The sequence below is a fragment of the Nelusetta ayraudi genome, unplaced genomic scaffold (assembly GCF_046127955.1).
Source record: "Nelusetta ayraudi isolate G7.1 ecotype Tasmania unplaced genomic scaffold, CSIRO-AGI_Nayr_v1 ptg000142l, whole genome shotgun sequence".
Taxonomy (NCBI): Eukaryota; Metazoa; Chordata; class Actinopteri; order Tetraodontiformes; family Monacanthidae; genus Nelusetta; species Nelusetta ayraudi.
This window is the reverse complement of record NW_027466192.1, coordinates 107675-125848: the sequence shown is the minus strand read 5'-3', so window position 1 is coordinate 125848 and position 18174 is coordinate 107675. Positions and strand designations below refer to the sequence as shown.

The 18174-nt window shown below is 44.0% G+C and overlaps 1 protein-coding gene across 1 annotated transcript in view; it reads right to left on the bottom strand.

Annotated features, from left to right (window-relative positions):
• LOC142879701 (uncharacterized) overlaps window positions 1-17364 on the bottom strand; it is a gene marked incomplete at its 5' end in the record, with an annotated part of 111592 nt that extends 94228 nt beyond the window's left edge. The window contains one exon of the mRNA XM_076013111.1: window positions 17267-17364. Coding sequence (XP_075869226.1) covers window positions 17267-17364 — 98 coding nt within the window. The remainder of the gene's footprint in view (window positions 1-17266) is intronic.
• Window positions 17365-18174: the final 810 nt, after the last annotated feature.

The following is an 18174-nucleotide window of genomic DNA, read 5'->3' as shown; positions in this document are numbered from 1 at the left end:
CTGTTATCCCATCAATGCGAAAGTCAAAAGGTTTTTGGGAGCCATGCGCTGGGTGAGCAACTTCATTGAAAGGAATGGGACGCCATCTTGGACTCTGGGGGCTTGCCGCACTGTCACGCAGGTTGTGACGTAGCGGGCCGGCGACGCCGACAGGTATGATGTGAATGATTGATAGCTACCATTTGTTCCCGTTAGCGAGAGGATTAAAAACAAACAGACACCATAATGGCATCAAAATGGACTTATCCCAGCGGTGCGGAAAAACGGAAGGAAAAGAAAACTGATCAATAAAAACTTGCAAAGGGGAAAGGTAAGTTATTTGTTTGTGATGTGGGCTGGAGAGGTGGAGGTGAAACGCTGTTGTCCCCCCCCCCAAAGTTTGTTTATTTGTCCTGCTAGCCAGCTAGCTAGCGTCGGTTAAATGTTAGCTGGCTGGCTAATATTTGTTCGTCATGAATCAGCGTTTTTGTTTGTTTTATGAAAGTTGACCATATCCTGTCAAGTTGGCCTATCCTGCCATGGGAATGACTGATTGACTCCACACCCGTTCATTCACATTCTAACAGGGAGGGAGGGCATGTTGTAGTTGTTGTTGTAGTCAGTCCCCTGTTATTGTTCAGTGGAAGTTGTCTCTCACATATTTGACTCTTAATGTTATTTTAGCCTTAACTTAGGATGAATTTACTAAGCTTAGTTTGTATTTTGTAGGCCCTTCATTAGAAATGTGCTACTGTTTTATAATTCAAAGAAATATTTTATGGAAATACTTTATTTGGCATGGTGTTGACTATTTTAGACTGTTGTGACAGTGGGTCATTTATCTTAGTTTTATTACTTTAACTAGTACAGTGTGTAAAGTAATGCCAAAAACTCTTAAAAGTGACAGTTTTGTAATTGGGTAAAAGCTTTAAAGGGACACTGCAATCATAATGTTTAATTTAAAAACAAATAAATTTTTAATTTTCCTATATTACTGCAACATCACTGTAATAATAAAATAGGAAAATGTGCTTCTGATCTGTTTTGCTTGATGATCTAGTGAGCTTTGTTTCTGCAGGAGCAATTCTAAAATATGTTGGCGCTGCAGACATTGAGCCCGAGGGATCTCCCGAACATCCTGACCAGGAAGCTCCAGGACCAACACGTTCCTCAGAACCTCCTTCTGTCCAGGTGAATAATGTGTGTTATTCTTAGTAGCTAAGCTGATAAGTGTGGGACGAAGCTAAGGCAATTAAGCATTATTTTAATTGTTGGTTTGCTTTTTAGTGTTGCACTTGTTGGTTTGTTGGATTTTCTTATTTAAAGTAAGCATTTTTTTTTTTATGAATACTCAATCTGTTGTATTTATTGACATATAGACGATTCTTTTCCTAGTATTATAGTGTTTGTTTGTTTTTAAATCAGTTTAACTTGCCTGAGTTGCTCAACTGAAGATGTTTAATTTTACCTGTAGCCTGTTTTGCTCACGAGGTGTAATAGATTGTGGAATCTTAGTAGACCTTAGTAGACGCACGCTGCTGAGAGTGGCAGCGATCAGCTCCGATGACCGTGGTGCTTGTAAATAAGGCAAATGCGCCATCTAGTGGGACGCAACATGTTTACTCGTGTTGGAGCAATGACAAGTACTACGAACAAAACAAAAGATGCACAGGGTAAAAAAAATAATCATAAACTCATAAATTAAAGCTGCAAGCAGCGTTTGCGGGACTGAGCCGCCGTGGCCGACGTGATGCCCGATGACCCCCAGTGACGCCTGACCCCTGTCGACGCCCGCAATTGACCCCCGTCCTCTGCCGACGCCCGGCGACATCTGCTGAAAGAAGTCTATGCAAATGATGCAGATTTCTCACCTCCATTTTTTTTTTTTGGAGGATGCTGTCAAATGTAAAATATTGGCCTTGATGAGACAAACACGTAGGTATTTGAATGACATCTGTAGCACTTTTCTAAAGGAAACTGCAGGCATTTGTGTGTTGACAAAGAGGGAGAAGAGGTCTAATCATCATATGCCTGTGTATGCAAATGATGCATATTTTTGACCTGCATTTTTTTTTAAGTGGCTGTCAAATGTAAAATATAGGTCTTGATGAGACAAACACTTGGATGTTTGAATGACGTCTGTAGCACTTTTGTAAAGGACACTGCAGCCATTTACAGTATAGTGTGTGTGTGTGTGTGTGTGTGTGTGGAAGTAGGGATGTGCAATACCACTATTTTTCCTTTCGATACGATACCAGGTGATACCAAGGCTAGTATCCCGATACCAATACAGATACTGATACTTTTAGATGTCCAACTTGTGTATATGAAAATGATGACTTTTACAACGAAAACTCGTGAATGTTATTATAAAAAATGTATTTTATACCTATGTATAAGAATTAAACAAGCTGCCAAATATCAGACTTTGTTTTAATTTTAATCAGAGAAATCAAATCAACAGGTCAACTGAAAATCTGAGCAAATCTCTCTCAAAAAAGAGAGAATAAGAACAGCTGCTCTCAATTCAATATAATTGTTTTTGGACCAGACAGAGTGGTCTTCAGGTTAGAACTTGACAGAATATGTCTGTCTCTTTGGGAGTCATCGATGAAAAATTTAAATATTCTTGATGTAAAAGGAAGTCTTTTTATGGGAAGTATAACTCACATACCACCACAAATAGACTAAATAGCAACTGTTTTACTTGAAATGTGCCATTTAAGTAATTTAATTATTATGCTTTTCCAACTTAAAAGTGACACTGAATTGTGTTAAGATGATGGCAGGAATGTGAGTTAAATTAACAAATACATATTGTGCTGGGAGGAAACATTTTTATCTAACTAAATAAAGCATCTTGGGGACTGGACTCCAAGATGCTCCTGCTGATCACTGCTATGCTGGAGCTGGAGATGTGGCCTGTGATGTCTGCACTGGGAGGAAACTGAAGGCCCTCAAGTCCTGTCTGGTCTGTCGGGCCTCCTACTGTGACTCTCACCTCCAGCCTCATCGTGATGCTGCTCCCCTACAGAGACACAAGCTGGTGGAACCCAGCCAGCAGCTCCAGGAGAACATCTGCCCTCGTCATGATGAGGTGATGAAGATGTTCTGCCGCACTGATCAGAAGATCATCTGTGCTTTATGCTGTATGGATGAACATAAAGGTCATCAGACAGTGTCAGCAGCAGTACAGAGGCCTGGGAGGCAGAGAGAGCTGGAGGAGACCAGGCAGAAGATCCAGCAGAAGATCCAGCACACAGAGGAAGACCTGAAGGGGGTGGAGTCCATCAACGGCTCTGCTGATAAAGCAGTGAAGGACAGCGAGAAGATCCTCACCCAGATGATCCGTCTGCTGGAGAAAAGACGCTCTGAGGTGCAGCAGCAGGTCAGATCCACACAGGGGGCAGCAGTGAGTGGAGTCAAAGAGCTTGAGAAGAAGCTGGAGCAGGAGATGATGGAGCTGAAGAGGAGAGACGCTGAGCTGGGGAAGATCTCACACACACTGGACCACAGCCAGTTTCTCCACAGGTTCTCCTCACTGCCAGCACTCAGTGCGTCTCCAGACTCCTCCAGCCTGGAGATCCGTCCTCTGAGATACTTTGAGGACGTGGCAGCAGCTGGACCAAGCTGAGAGATGAAATACAGCAAGTTCTGCACAGTGCACAAACGTCTGTTATTATCTGAGGAGAACAGAAAAGTGACATTCATGGAGGAAGTTCAGTCTTATTGTGATCATCCAGACAGATTCACTGACAAGAAGCAGGTCCTGAGTAGAGAAGGTCTGACTGGACGATGTTACTGGGAGGTTGAGTGGAGAAGGGGGAGGGACTTCTGTGGTTTATTTTAGGGGGTTGGTGTAGCAGTGGCCTACAGGAACATTGGCAGAGCAGGAAGGTCAGAGGAAAGTAGATTTGGATTCAATTGCTGTGTCTCAATTCAGGTTCCTCGGCATCCTTGAAGTGCGCATTTTGAAAGGAAGTTGCGTCATCGCACTGCGCGAAGGCTTGTCCCAATTCCCGAGGGCGTTTAGGACGCTCAAAATGCGCACTCGTAAATACGCACTCGCTTTAGCCGATTCCAAGAATACACCGCTACTATCCTTTGCGTACTTGGGTATCCCATGATGCTTTGCGTGCTGCTGCAAAGCATCGTGGGATCCTGGGAAGTCAGCTGAAATTAGCGGCATGTACTGGTTAAGACACGACATATCAATCTAAATATTGACGTTTCACATAAAGTATCCAGTTTTTAAGGTAGGATTTTATTTATTTGAACATTCAACGGCATCGTTAGATGGCAAACCAATGGTTAGCGTGATACTATAGAAACGTCACTTCCGGGGTTGGCCAGCCAGAGGGAACGGCGGTGACGAAACGAGGAAATACGCCGAAGGCTAGACCGTCCCGAGTGGTTACCGGGGAGGCGGGGTTTGGTCCGTCCTTCTAGGCTGGGAACTCTAAGAACGCTTCCTTCAGACGGAGGACACTCGGCCTCAAGGGTGCAGAACCTGAATTGAGACACAGCAAATGACAAATCCTGGAGTTTATATTGTTACCCAGGTGAATATTGGTTTCGTCACAACAACATGAGTACTCGTGTCTCAGGTCACCTGGACCACAGAGCAGGTCTTCTGTCCTTCTACAGCGTCTCTGGAACCATGGAGCTCCTCCACAGAGTCCAGACCTCCTTCACTCAGCCGCTACATGTTGGACTTTATGTTCCTTCAGGTTCTTCAGCTGAGTTGATGAAAGTGTGACTGAAGTCGTCAGAGAGACTCTGAGCTGAATTCTCACCTTTGATTCTTCTTCTGTCTTCACGTTTGTTGCCCAGTGTCTCCGGCTGTCAATCACAGGGTGGGCGGGGCCTGGACGCCACTTCCTGTTGGTGCTCCTGGTGACTGTTGTCCACCTGCTGGATGTTTGTGCCACGTTGTTTCTCTTCCTCTGCAGCCCATTCATCCCGCAGATTAATAATGTGTCATTAGTCCACATGACAACTTTATTACTGTGGAAACACAGCTGAGGTCTGTTTCCACTCTGGACCTTTGACCTTTCAACAACTCATCCATCTGATCAACCTTCTGACTGTTGATCCGTTTGTCAACAATCAGATGAATGCATGTAAATATTGTGAGAGAATTTTGTCTTTTGATTCTCCTTGTTGGCTCAATGTGACAACAGTCAATCAATAAGTCATGAAATATACCATCAGTCTATACTGCATAACAATGTCAAGTCAATGATCAACTGTTGAATTGAAGCAATAAAGCAACAAGACAATCCAGATAAAGTCTCTGCTTGTTCTCCATGTATTCACCACAGACATTTAGAAAGTCAACACCATGAAGACAAGATCAAAGTTTCAAAAGCACATCAGTCAATGTGGGAAACAGCTGATATTTATCTGGCACACACACACACACACACACACACACACACACGCACACACACCACTATTTTACAGAACAAGTAGAGAACGGGTACTTTACTGACTCACAGTGTATTTACTTTATTGCATCATAACCAATGTTCCCTCTAAGCTGCTTGCTTGCGCAATCGCGCACTACTTGCACATTCTCAGCGCACAAGGAAATCTATGTAGCACATAAAATAAAATTCAACAGAAACGTATTAATTAATAATTTTAGAGCTTTTATTAGGCGGCGCACCGCTACGCCTTCAGAATGATGATTTTTTTCTTTTTCTTCCAGCTGCACCGTATGAGTCCAAAAGGCAGAGAAAGTTTCCAGGCTTTAACAGCCAAGCGGTGAACGCACAACCATCACGCACACACAGCACCACCTGCCGATGAACGGGTACCCGCAACCAGGGTTCTTCCTCCGGCTGCGCTAATGTCCAAGCCCAGTGCACCCGCTTTAAACCCCACCACCACGCGCCAGAAGCTTTTTAAAACATTCAGCAATGAATGCCCATTGCCCACCTCTGGGAATGCGAGCCGAAATGCCAAGAACTGCGGAGGACAGAGTTCTCAGCGTGGACACTGGGGTTGCCGGAGCGGCGGAGTGGAGACAAAGTCAAGTGCGTCCCGTCTCAGTTCATTACGGGACAGCTTTTTTAGTTGCCAAATACGGGACAATCGCGTATTTGAGCACGGAAACGACGCAAAGTCACAAACACAAATACAAGTTTAAAACGGTACAAAAAAAGGATTGTGGTGCAAACGCAAAAAAACCAAACAAAAAACAACACGCTGCAGGACATAAAAACATTCACTTCATCAGAGGAGCGATGCAAAGCAAGAAAACGCTGCATAACGCATTCCCTACACCGGAAGTAGAGTTGCTCCACGAGGAGCGCTCCCCTACAGCGAAGAACAGTCCCGACACTTCCAGTGAGAGTCGCCGCCTCCTACAGTTTCAACACCGGGACATCTCGCGGGGGTGGAGGACCTCCACCTGAATGTGGGAGTGGGTGTGTTTCCACAAAATATGTGTCTTCATGGTATTTAGCTTTTTAATGAAAGGACTCTTAAAACACTGAAAAATAAATGCAATATAGCTATTTTATGACTTACTGTAAATGTACAGGTAGGAGACATTTCCTGCTTGGCATTGCTGCCTGTCGCACTTCTTTCGGTGCCCACGGGTCGGCTGCAGGGTCATCAACCATGAACTACCATTCATTGACGTTTCGCCCCTTGTGGCGGGACAGTGACAGGGACGTTTGCCTCGTTGATTCTGTGGTTGTTGATGGGGTGAGGTGTTCTTTCCCCAACTCCTGTCCTTGTTTCGTTCTTTCTTTTATACAGTCAGGCAATCTTTGTAGATACGCTACTTTTATTGTATGGCCGCAAGTTATAACAGTGCTCATCAGGTAAAACACCCGGAAGCCAACGTCATCAACTCGCACCAGATGTCTCTGCATATTGCATGGAACTTGGCTGCCATCTAGTGGTTAACTTTCGTAACATCTCCTTTAACATATGGAAAGAAAGCAGTTGAAAATGGACAATAGTGACCAGATGAGAGTTACGTGGCCAGCAACAACAATAGCTGGCTACAGGTTAAACAGAAATGACTAGTTCACTCTCCTAAACATTAGAAAAAAATGAACAGTCCACATGAACAAAGTGGCACAGAAATAAACAAGAGATGACATTCCTTCTTCAGAAAGTTTAAACAACAAAGTCTTTGCGGTAACTCTCAGGAGGTTTTATGTTGGATCTGGTTCTGGTCTGCTTGAGGCCTAAATGTCCAGATTGGGGGACACTTGGCACATCAGTCAACACTGGAGCCCGTTCTAGTTCTGAAGCCCCTTCCCTCCTGTCACCAACTATGTGCTCGAGTCTGCTGTCTGTTTGACTGTTGTCCCAGTCATCTTCCACCAGGGAATATATATATATATACCCCATCTGTACATAAAATATATAGAAAAAAGAAAAAGGAAAAAATGTATGTATATATACATATATATATATGTACATATATATATATATATATATATATATATATATATATATATATATATATATGTGTATATATATATATATTTTATTTTTTTTTTTTTTTCTATATATTTTATGTACAGATGGGGTGTATGGGCTTAAGGTGCTTGGGTGTTTCTCTTTTCGGAAACTATTTCCCCAGCTTTCGAAAACACCCTCTCGCAGGGCACAGAGGATGCTGGTGTTGCCAGGCAGGTACTCATTTGCTAGCTTGTATAGGTTTGGGTATACAGCTTTGTGTGTCATCCAGTACACCAGAGGGTCCTGTGATAACACTGCACCTCCACTATGGCATCAGCAGTAGCATTGCTGGATGCCCTCGCTTCTTCAGCGTCCCGCTCCAACAGCTTCCACAGGTCAATGGCTGAAAATGAAACATTAGATAAAGTTTAGTCCGTACATGAAAAAATACAAATAAAGTTTATTGATCCAAATTCTATAATTTTTGTACCTTGGGAAGATGCAGCTGGTTCTGGCTGTGCTCTCGAAGTAGATGGTGGCTCCTCTTCATGCGGTACATTCTGCAACAATGCTGCACACTCAGATTTTAACCGGCGCACAGCTGACTCAGCATTTTCAGGGCTTTTATTTGTTATTGTATGAATAAGTTGAGTAATACGCTTGTAACAAATGACCTTGTTCGGCGGCACGATTTAAAAGTGCTCCCAGACTTGAGATCTCTTCCTGGTTGGTTCCGTTGCAGAGCAATAAGAAAGCAAACCGAAAGCAATATGAAAGCTGATCAAATCAATCCAAAAGGTATCGACCAGATAGGCAACGCATTGCGCCGTTTCATCCATTTTAAACTCAACTGAGACCTGCCAGTCTTTCAAAGCCTCGCCCACTGAACCAAACCAGCCAGCTGATTCAGTCTGAATGAAGCAGTGAAGTGGTTCAAACGTCATCAGTCACGTGATTTGAAGCAAGCTCCGGAGCAGTGCTTCAGAAAAAAACCCTACCGAGTTGTGGGGCGTGGTTCGAAGCCCCGTGTCAGAGAGAACATCACTAGTTGTGTCTGAAAGTTCATCTAGTTCCCAGTCGTCAGAGTAGTAGAAAGGTCGCAGTTCTGGAGCTACTGCTTGTGTAGCTGTGGGCCACCCTTTCAATATGTAAGTCTGCAGTGCACAACATAGTGGATCTTTGATTGTGGCAGTTCTAATGGACTCCAGTGTAGCTGTTGAAATATTCGTGTCTGCGAGGTGGTCGACTCGTTGTAGGTCTTCGGTGGTGAGGCCCATGGCATAGATGGTGGCAGGTGTTTGCATGTGGGCATGCTGTGTGTTTGGCTGTTAAGTCCTCGACAGAAAATCTGCCACATGAAGATCCTTCCCTTGCTTCTACACCACCTTTGCGCATATCTCTGTTCAGTAGGCGAATGCAACAGGTTGCCCATTCTGGAGAAGAGCTGCACCTAGGCCTGTCTCGCTGGCGTCACACTGTAGTGTGACTTCTTCCTGCAGGTTGTAGTACTTGAGTACTGGGTGGCATGTGATTAATTGCTTCACAGTGTCAACGGCAGATTCATGTTGTGATAGCCATGTCCACTCCACGTCCTTATCTGTCAGGCGTTGGAGAGGCTCGCACACATCTGAGAGATGAGGAAGAAATTTGGCAAGATAATTTACAAACCCCAGGAATCTCTGTAGCGATTTAACATCAGTGGGTGTTTGCATGTGTTGAAACGCTGCCACCTTCTCTGGGTCAGGGCGAAGGCCCTCTGTGGCGAGAAGATGTCCCATGTATTGGACACTGGATAGTTTTAGTTTCAGCTTCTTTTTATTGAGCTTTAGATTGACCTCCCTGGCCCTCTGCAGCAAGGCAGTCAGGTTTCTGTCATGGTCAGTTAGTGCCTCTTCTGAAGTGTCTCCACAGCCGTAGAGAAGAATGTTGTCTGCAATGACACTTACACCGGTCAGGCCTTGCAACACCTCATGTTGCCTGCGTTGATATTCTTCTGCAGCTGGTTTTATGCCGAAAGGCATCTTTAGCCACCCGAATCTGCCAAGCGGGGTCCAAAAGGTGGTCAGATAACTGCTCTCTTCTTCAAGTTTGACTTGCCAGTAGCCATCTTTGGCATCAAGCACGGAGAATACTTTTGCTTTTGCAATGTCTGGAAGTATCTCCTCTATTGTTGGCATCTGGTAGTGTGACCGCCGTAGAGCTTTATTGAGTGCGCTGGGATCAATGCAGGTGCGCAGCTTTCCTGGCTTTTCTATGACAACCATGTTGCTGATCCATTGTGTTGGCTCTGTGACTCTTTTGATGATGCCATTCTTCTCCATGCATCGTATTGGCTTCAGTGACTTTGTGTTTGAGCGGAATGGGAATTCGTCGTGGCACCTGATGCACAGGCCTAATGTCGGGGTCCACCTCGAGGTGTAGTTCACCAGGAAGACAGCCAAGGCCTTCAAACACGTTGTTGTATTTTGAGATGATGTCCTCTGTGGTGGTTGTGAAATGCATATCTGTCCCTGTTGTGCTGCGTGAGACCGCTGTAGATGACATATCTGTGTGGTGTATGAAATAGCAAGTTGAGTCTTTTGCATGTTTTTGCAGAAAGCAGAGGCATTTGTGACGTGTGTATAACTTGAAACTTCAGGTCGTGTGTTTGTCCATCATGGTCAGCTTTGAGGTGACACAACCCAGCTAGTTTCACTTGTGACCCATCATACAGTTTAATGGTGGCTTTGCTGGCTGGTATGTCTGGATTACCATCTTGTGTGATGAGCTGTAGATCTCTGAAGCTTATGGCGTTGGTTGTGGCTCCTGTTTCCAATTGACATGTGATTGTATGGCTAGGGTCATATGATACTGGTTCAGTCATGTACGGTGTTACTTTGAGGTTGACAAGCCATTTCTCGTTTCCCTGTTCCATAGCGTTTATGTTTGATAGGAACCACACCTCTTCCATTTCTTCTTCCTCCTCTACTCTGTCTTCTCCAAGAAAGTTCACCCGTGTCTTGCGCTGGGCTTGTTTGCACACTCTTGCAGTGGCAAGTGGTTTTTCTTTCCACAGGCTTTGCAGATGACGCCAAATGCAGGGCATTTCATTCTGTCATGCACTGCTCCACAGTAACGACAGAGGTTATTATTTGGGCGTTTATCTTTGTTTGCATGTCCCATATGCTCTTTGTAATTATGCTGAGGTGCAAATGAGGGGCGCATCTCTGAGCGTTTGTCATGTGCAAAGTGTACATTCTCCTGTTCCACACCAGTTATTATCTTATTTTGAATTTGTGCTAGTTCGCTGACTCTAAACATGTCTATTGCTTTGGCAAGTGTGAGTTCTGATTCACGTAACATGAGTGCTTGTGTACTTGCATTTTTAGTCACAAGCACTAATCTGTCACGGATCAATTCATCTCGCAGGGGACCAAATTCACATTTGTCTGCTAGCTTTCTCAGGTTTGCAACATATTGCTCTGTTGACTCATGTTGACTCTGCTGTGCAGTGTTAAATACGTAGCACTCGTAGATTACATTTCTGGAAGGTTCAAAGTGTTTTTGTAGTGCATCCAGATTCTTCTGTGGATTGTCTCTGTCCTCCGCTGACATGTGAAGATGTCTTTGTATTATGTGACATTCTTTGCCCATTACTGTAAGCAGGGTGGCTACTCTTACTTTTGCTTCTTTTTTGTCCAGTTACGTTGTTATCTCATAGTTTTCCCATTGTGCTCTAAAGAATGTCCAGTTGTTATATACGTCGCCCTTCATGTCCATTGCGTCTGGTACAGGAATCGAAAAAGCCATGGTTCGTCAGGTATTAGCTTAGCAGTTTAGCTCCATTGAAAAAACGTCCAGCCTTTATAGCGCCTTGTTGTTCTGTCTTCAGCCGCGGCGTTAAGTTTCCGCTTCTGACACCATGTTTCGTTCTTTCTTTTATACAGTCACGCAATCTTTGTAGATACGCTACTTTTATTGTATGGCCGCTAGTTATAACCATAGATATATACAGAAGGCTAGATGTCTCACGGCGCAGAATCCAACGTCCACACTGGCCGCCATCTTTCCACAGTCAGGCAGTCACTGTCTGATGTAGTGAATGTGAGGGAACGTGAGTGATCTGAACAAACATTAACACTCTGATCTCGCTGAAAACTTGACGGCTTTGCACACGGTTTGCTTTCTTACAAACGTTCATAACGTAGCAATAATTCTGGATGGTTGAACATGTTGAGAGTGCAGCTTTCTATTAGAAAAAAAACACAATGGTGCTATGGCAGCCTATCTGCACAAGTTAATACGACTGAGACCACTAAGATTTTCATTTCTTAAGTTAAGTTTAGCCAACAGCTATTTCAGGACAAACTACTATTTTGTTCACATACAATATTTGTGGTGTCGGTTGTAGTTATTTGCTGAGGTGCGTTTCCTATAACGTTGCTGCTGCATGAACGCAGTCTCATCAGTTCATGCAGCAGAGACACGGTGATCAATGAACTAGAGCTGCTGATATCTCATCCCCCACCTGTTTGATTCAGAGTCGAACGGTGACAACCTGAGATTACAGTCCGTCTTTTTTCTTGTTGTGATAAAAGGGATTAGGATTGGTAGGTGTAAATAAAACAAGCAATTTGACATATGGAGAGACAGAATAGCTTTTTTTCTATATCATTTAACTTAATTCGCAAATGATTTACAATTGGATTGCTTTGCTACAGCATCATGCATTATGGTTTCTACAGGAAATCGGTGACTGAAAAAATGCCGAACTTCTGTGCCGCTTATGGTTGCAGCAATCGTCGCTGTCCACAAACAAAAGCTTGTAGGATCACATTTCATCTGTAAGATATTGTTGGAGCTGTTTGATTAATGTTACGATTTAGTGCTGGTTTGTTTAGTTTAGCGTTTAGCATATATGTTTTTATTAAATACGGGTGTGTGCGTGTTTTTGCTATTTTCACATGAAAGCCTATGGTTATAAATCATTAATAAGTATGCAGTATCATAACTATGCTTATAACCTTTGTAACAAACCAAACCGCTCGAAATTCGGTTGAAAATAGAGCAATTTAGGGCTATTTAAAAGAACATGCACAATAAGAATACATAAGAAGAATACAGTTATGAGTGAGAGGGGCGGAGCGAGGTGACTGTGGCAAGATGGCCGCCAGTGCGGACGTTCCATTCCATTGGCCAGCAGCGCGGATAAGACATCTCGCCTTCTGTATATATCTATGGTTAGAACAGTGCTCATCAGGTAAAACACCCGGAAGCCAACGTCATCAACTCGCACTAGATGTCTCTGCATATTGCATGGAACTTGGCTGCCATCTAGTGGTTAACTCTCGTAACACTGTCCATTATGAAACATTTCGTCATCTACTCAAATCTTACAATAAAACTGTCAAACAGGCAAGAATAACCCATTTCTCCAACCTCATCACAAACAATAGCAAAAACCCTTGATTTCTTTTCTCTACCTTCAATCTTTTAACCAATACAAATTTTAATCAGGACGTACAGACACCAACAGATGCCCTCTGTGAGGATTTTGCAGACCACTTTGTAAGTAAAATTGATGTCATTAGGTCCAGTATTTTAATTAATCAAAATCAATTTTTCTACACATCTGGACAACCACTTTTATCTGAGGAAACACTGGAGAGTTTTGCTCTAGTTGATGCAAGGACACTTGGTCGAGTTTTCTCCCAAGTAAAGCCCACAGCCTGCCTTTTAGACCCAATTCCCACGTCACTCTTAAAGTCACTTTATGGGTTCTTTGAGGAGCAGATTTTATATATTGTCAATTGCTCTCTTCAGACGGGTGTTTTCCCTGCTGCCTCTAGAACGGCGGTGGTGAGGCCCCTTTTGAAGAGGAGCAACTTGGATCCAAACATTTTTAATAACTACCGACCTGTATCCAACTTACCATTTTTAAGTAAGATTTTAGAAAAACTGTTTTTTAACCAAGTAAATTACTTTTTAAATACAAACAATATTTTAGAGAATTATCAATCTGGTTTTAGAAAGAACCACAGTCCTGAGAAAGCCCTTTTAAAGATCGTCAATGATTTCAGGTGTAACGCAGACTCTCAGAAGCTGACAGTCTTGGTGCTACTGGATCAAAGCGCTGCTTTTGATACAGTAGATCACCATATTTTATTAAATAGACTCAGAAACCTGGTGGGCCTGTCAGGTACTGTTTTTAACTGGTTTCGTTCTTATCTCACAGATCGATGTTTCTTTGTAAGTATGGATACGTGCTCCTCCAGAATGCATGAAATTAGATGTGGGGTCCCCCAAGGGTCAATTTTAAGTCCGGTTCTTTTTAATCTTTACATGCTTCCCTTGGGGGACGTCGTAAGGAAACACGGCATCAGCTTCCACAGCTATGCTGATGATACACAAATGTACATTGCCGTGTCTCCTGATGACACAGCGCCAATTGATGCCCTTTTAAACTGTATTTTAGATATGAAATCATGGATGGCAGAGAATTTCCTACAGCTTAACCAGGACAAAACTGAGGTTTTAGTTATTGGTCCTGAAGGCCGGAGAGAGGAACTTTTACCAAAACGTTGGGATTTTAAACCCTCGCAATTTGTAAAGAATCTGGGCGTTGTTTTTGATTCTGAGCTCACCTTTGTTCCACATATAAAAAATATTACAAAGATAGGTTTTTATCATCTAAAGAAAATAGCCAGAATCCGCCCGTTCCTCTCTCAGGCCAACACGGAGGTGCTAATGCATGCTTTTATTTCTTGTAGACTAGATTATTGCAATGCCCTGCTCTCTGGTCTTCCCAAAAAGAGTGTTTACAGTCTACAAATACTACAAAACTCAGTCGCACGTGTGCTGACTAGGACCAGAGGAAGGGAACACATTACACCGCTTTTAAAGTCGCTGCTTTGGCTCCCCGTCCGCTTCAGGATTGATTTTAAGGTTCTCTTATTAGTTTTTAAATGTCTCAACGGTCTTGGCCCATCTTATCTAACTGACCTGCTTTCATCATATCCTAGGTCTTCTGGCACTGGCCTGTTAACTGTTCCCCGAGTCAAAAAAAAAACCATGGTGAAATTCATACATGACAAATCGAAATCATTACATGACAGGACGGCGGCACTCTGACAGATTCCATGAACCTGGACACTGATGATCCAGACTCCGGTCCAGATGAGCCAACAGGCCACAGTGGAAACGGGTCAGAGCATGGACTGGCTGCTGAAAGGATCCAGGTAGGTGACGCTGTCATCCCAAGGTGTGTGGTGTGGAGGATCAGGGCCAAAGTTCCAGATGCTCACAGATGTGACTGTGGATTCAGGAGGAGTGTTTGAAGGCTGGACTCCCAACAGTGATTGGCTGCTGAGGACCTCTCAATCACAATCAGGTTTTTTAGTGGCTGTGAGATTGAAAGTGAGATTGCATTGTCCAGGTGGGAGGACAGCAGTCAGCCATGTTTCACCTCCAGTCAACACGCAGTGGTTCACATGAAGGTCCAAGAGGCCTACAGACCTATACTGAGTCTGGATGTGGCAGTACAGTTGGATCATTGTCTTTGTTGTGTTGTTTGGTCATTGTGATCCAATGTAATGTGAGAGAAGGACGAGTGCAGTTATATTGGAGTGAGTTATTTAGAGTGTAATAGAAGTTATAATGCAGAGTCTGTTTTTATGAAATGTTCTATCACCTGGCATCCATCCATCCATCCATCCATCCATCCATCCACCCATCCATCCATCTTCTACTGCCGTATCTGGAGTCAGGTCTCGGGGGCAGCAGCCTCAGCAGAGACCCCCAGACTTCCCTGGACCCAGTCACCTCCTCCAGCTCCTCCAGCGGGACCCCAAGGCTTCCCAGTCCAGCCCAGAGACCTGGTCCCTCCAGCAGGGTCTCCTCCTGGTGGGACATGCCTGGAACACCTCCCCAGGGAGGCGTCCTAAACAAGACCCCGAGATGCTGGAACTCCTCCCCCTGAGGCAGGGCCTCCCCACCGACCCAGAGAGGGCAAACCACCTCATATCCAGCATTGATTTATCTGTTGGTGATTAATTATAATGTATCATTTATTTTATTTAAATTATATTTGAACTGAATTGGATTTGTTTGTAAAAGTCAGATTTATTTTCATTGATTCATGTGGTTTATGTTGAGACCTAGTGGAGAAGTGGGTATGGTCTACAGAAGGTTTGAGTACACAAGTTATTCAGATACGGAGAATCCCCATGGCAGGACTTCAGGAGATATATAATCAAAGTGTTAAAGCAGCAGAAATGAAACGTCAGTTGAGGTCAAGGTTACACAGGTCAGAGGTTGTGATGGCTTTTATTGTCAGAATATTGAATCATTGAAATATAATGTTTGAGCTAGTAACAAAGTTAGGATGATATAACATAATCACATAAAATAAATGATCTGGTTTCCTTCTGATTCATTGACGTCCTTCTGAAATCTCCACACAAACATCTGGCAAGCATCAAAACCATGAATTATTTTGAGGGAAACTTCTTTTGTCTTACTTATGATTCAATAATGATTTGAGTTCCCATCACAGGTGTTGTGAATCACTTTATCTTTTCCACATGATTTCCTTATTTAAGATCATGAAGCAGAAATAAAGTCTCTTGAAAAGTATTTTTCACCTTGAAAATGAAGATGTTATAGAAGTCTGAAGTGAGAGCAGAGCAGTGTGTTGTTGATGTGTGGAACCTTCATGCTGAGATGTTCCAGCCGTGGATGATGAGAGCAGAAGCAGTGGTTGTGTTGCTGCTGCCTTCACTGAGCAGCTGCTCCAAGTCCTGCTTCTTCCACTGAGGATTCAGCTCCACCAGTGGCTTCTGGGACGTCTCTCCCAGTAACCACAGCAGCTTGTAGGGAGAAGCAGTCCGCCAGCCACCAGGCTGCACTGGGGTCAAAGGTCGTGACACGCCCACACAGTGTTGGTGCGTGCAGCTTGCTGTTTGGCTCCACTGGTTGTAGTTCTGTCAGCCACCAGTAGATGGAGCGCTCCTCTTCACTCTCCTCATCCTCACCATCACCTGCAAAGATAAGAAGAGACAGCAGGAGTCAGGACTCACGGTCCTTGAACGCATCATCACACAGACGTTGACTGTTGATGGAGATGATGGAGTGACTGGTGAGAAGAAGCAGACTCTCAGTCACATGTCAAGTGTGGAACATCAGAAGGTCATGTGACCATGGAGTGTAGGACTGATACTGAGGCCTGATGAAGATGAACTGATGAATAATTGGGTGGTGAACTGAGAGAAGAAGCAGTTTGGCAGCAGATGTTGGATGAATGAGGAGCAGCTGGACGTCACCATCCTCCTCCTCTCACACTGTGACTGGGAACACTGGACCTCTGCTGTGGGATCAACTGGCTTTGGTGCTGGAACCATCATCCAATGGTTCCAAACCAGTACTGACCTCACACTCTTCAGTTGATGGTCACTGCTGTAGACAAGATCCATCAGTGGCTCCTTCACTGATGACTCCTTCAGGGGGTTCATATTCAGGTCCAGCTCTCTGAGGTGGGAGGGGTTGGACTTCAGAGCTGAGAGCAGCCAATCACAGCTGAGCTCTGACAAATTGCAGCCCCACAACCTGAACAGAGAATAAATGATGGAGTTTATAATGATAGAGAGTTTTTCCTGGGTGTCATCACTCTGAAAATCAAAGTGAAATGTCCACTTCAGCATCTGCAATCTGCAATCTGACCACTAGATGGGAGGATTTTACCCACTGTACCTTCAAGCCCAGTTTCATTCATTACTATCACAAACCAGTGTCTGCAAATTGAATTTCCAACAGCAGTAAAGTGAAAATCATGACGACAACAACAAGAGTTATAGAAGTTGTAGAGTGAAGAGGGTGAACTGACCTCAGAGTCTCCAGTTTACAGTCTGGACTCTGCAGAAAACCACTCAGCTCCTTAACTGATGAATCCTGAAGATAGTTCTCAGCACGGTCCAGCTCTCTGAGGTGGGAGGGGTTGGACTTCAGAGCTGAGAGCAGCCAACCACAGCTGATCTTTGACAACCTGCACCTCTCCAACCTGAATACGGAATAAATGATGGAGAGTGTCATTCACAGTTGGGTGTGCGCGCACGCGTGTGTGTGTGTGTGTGCGCGCGTGCGTGAGTGCGTATGTGCGCATACGTGTGTGTGTGTGTGTGTGTGTGTGTGTGTGTGTGTGTGTAATTTAAAACCAGTTTTACACATTTCTAATGGAATCAAAGTGAATTCCAACAAACTCAATTCAAAGTCATGACAACAATAACTGCAGCAGTTGTAGAGTGAAGAGGGTGAACTGACCTCAGAGCCTCCAGTTTACAGTCTGGACCCTGCAGAAAACCACTCAGCTCCTTCACTGTTGAATCCAGAAGGCAGTTCCAACTCAGCTCCAGGTGTCTGAGTTGGGAGGGGTTGGACTTCAGAGCTGAGAGCAGCCAATCACAGCTGAGCTCTAACAAACTACATCTCTACAACCTGAATAGAGAAGAAATGATGGAGAGTTTTTCCAGGGTGTCATCACTCTGAAAATCAAAGTGAAATGTTGACTTCAGAATCTGACACTAAAGCAATCTGAAATCTGACCACTAGATGGTAGGATTTTACACACTGTACCTTTCCACCCAATTTCATACAATTCAAACACAAAGCAGTGACTGCAAATAGAATTTCCAACAGCAGTGAAGTGAAAATCATGACAACAACAACAAGAGTGATAGAGGTTGTAGAGTGAAGAGGGTGAACTGACCTCAGAGTCTCCAGTTTACAGTCTGGACC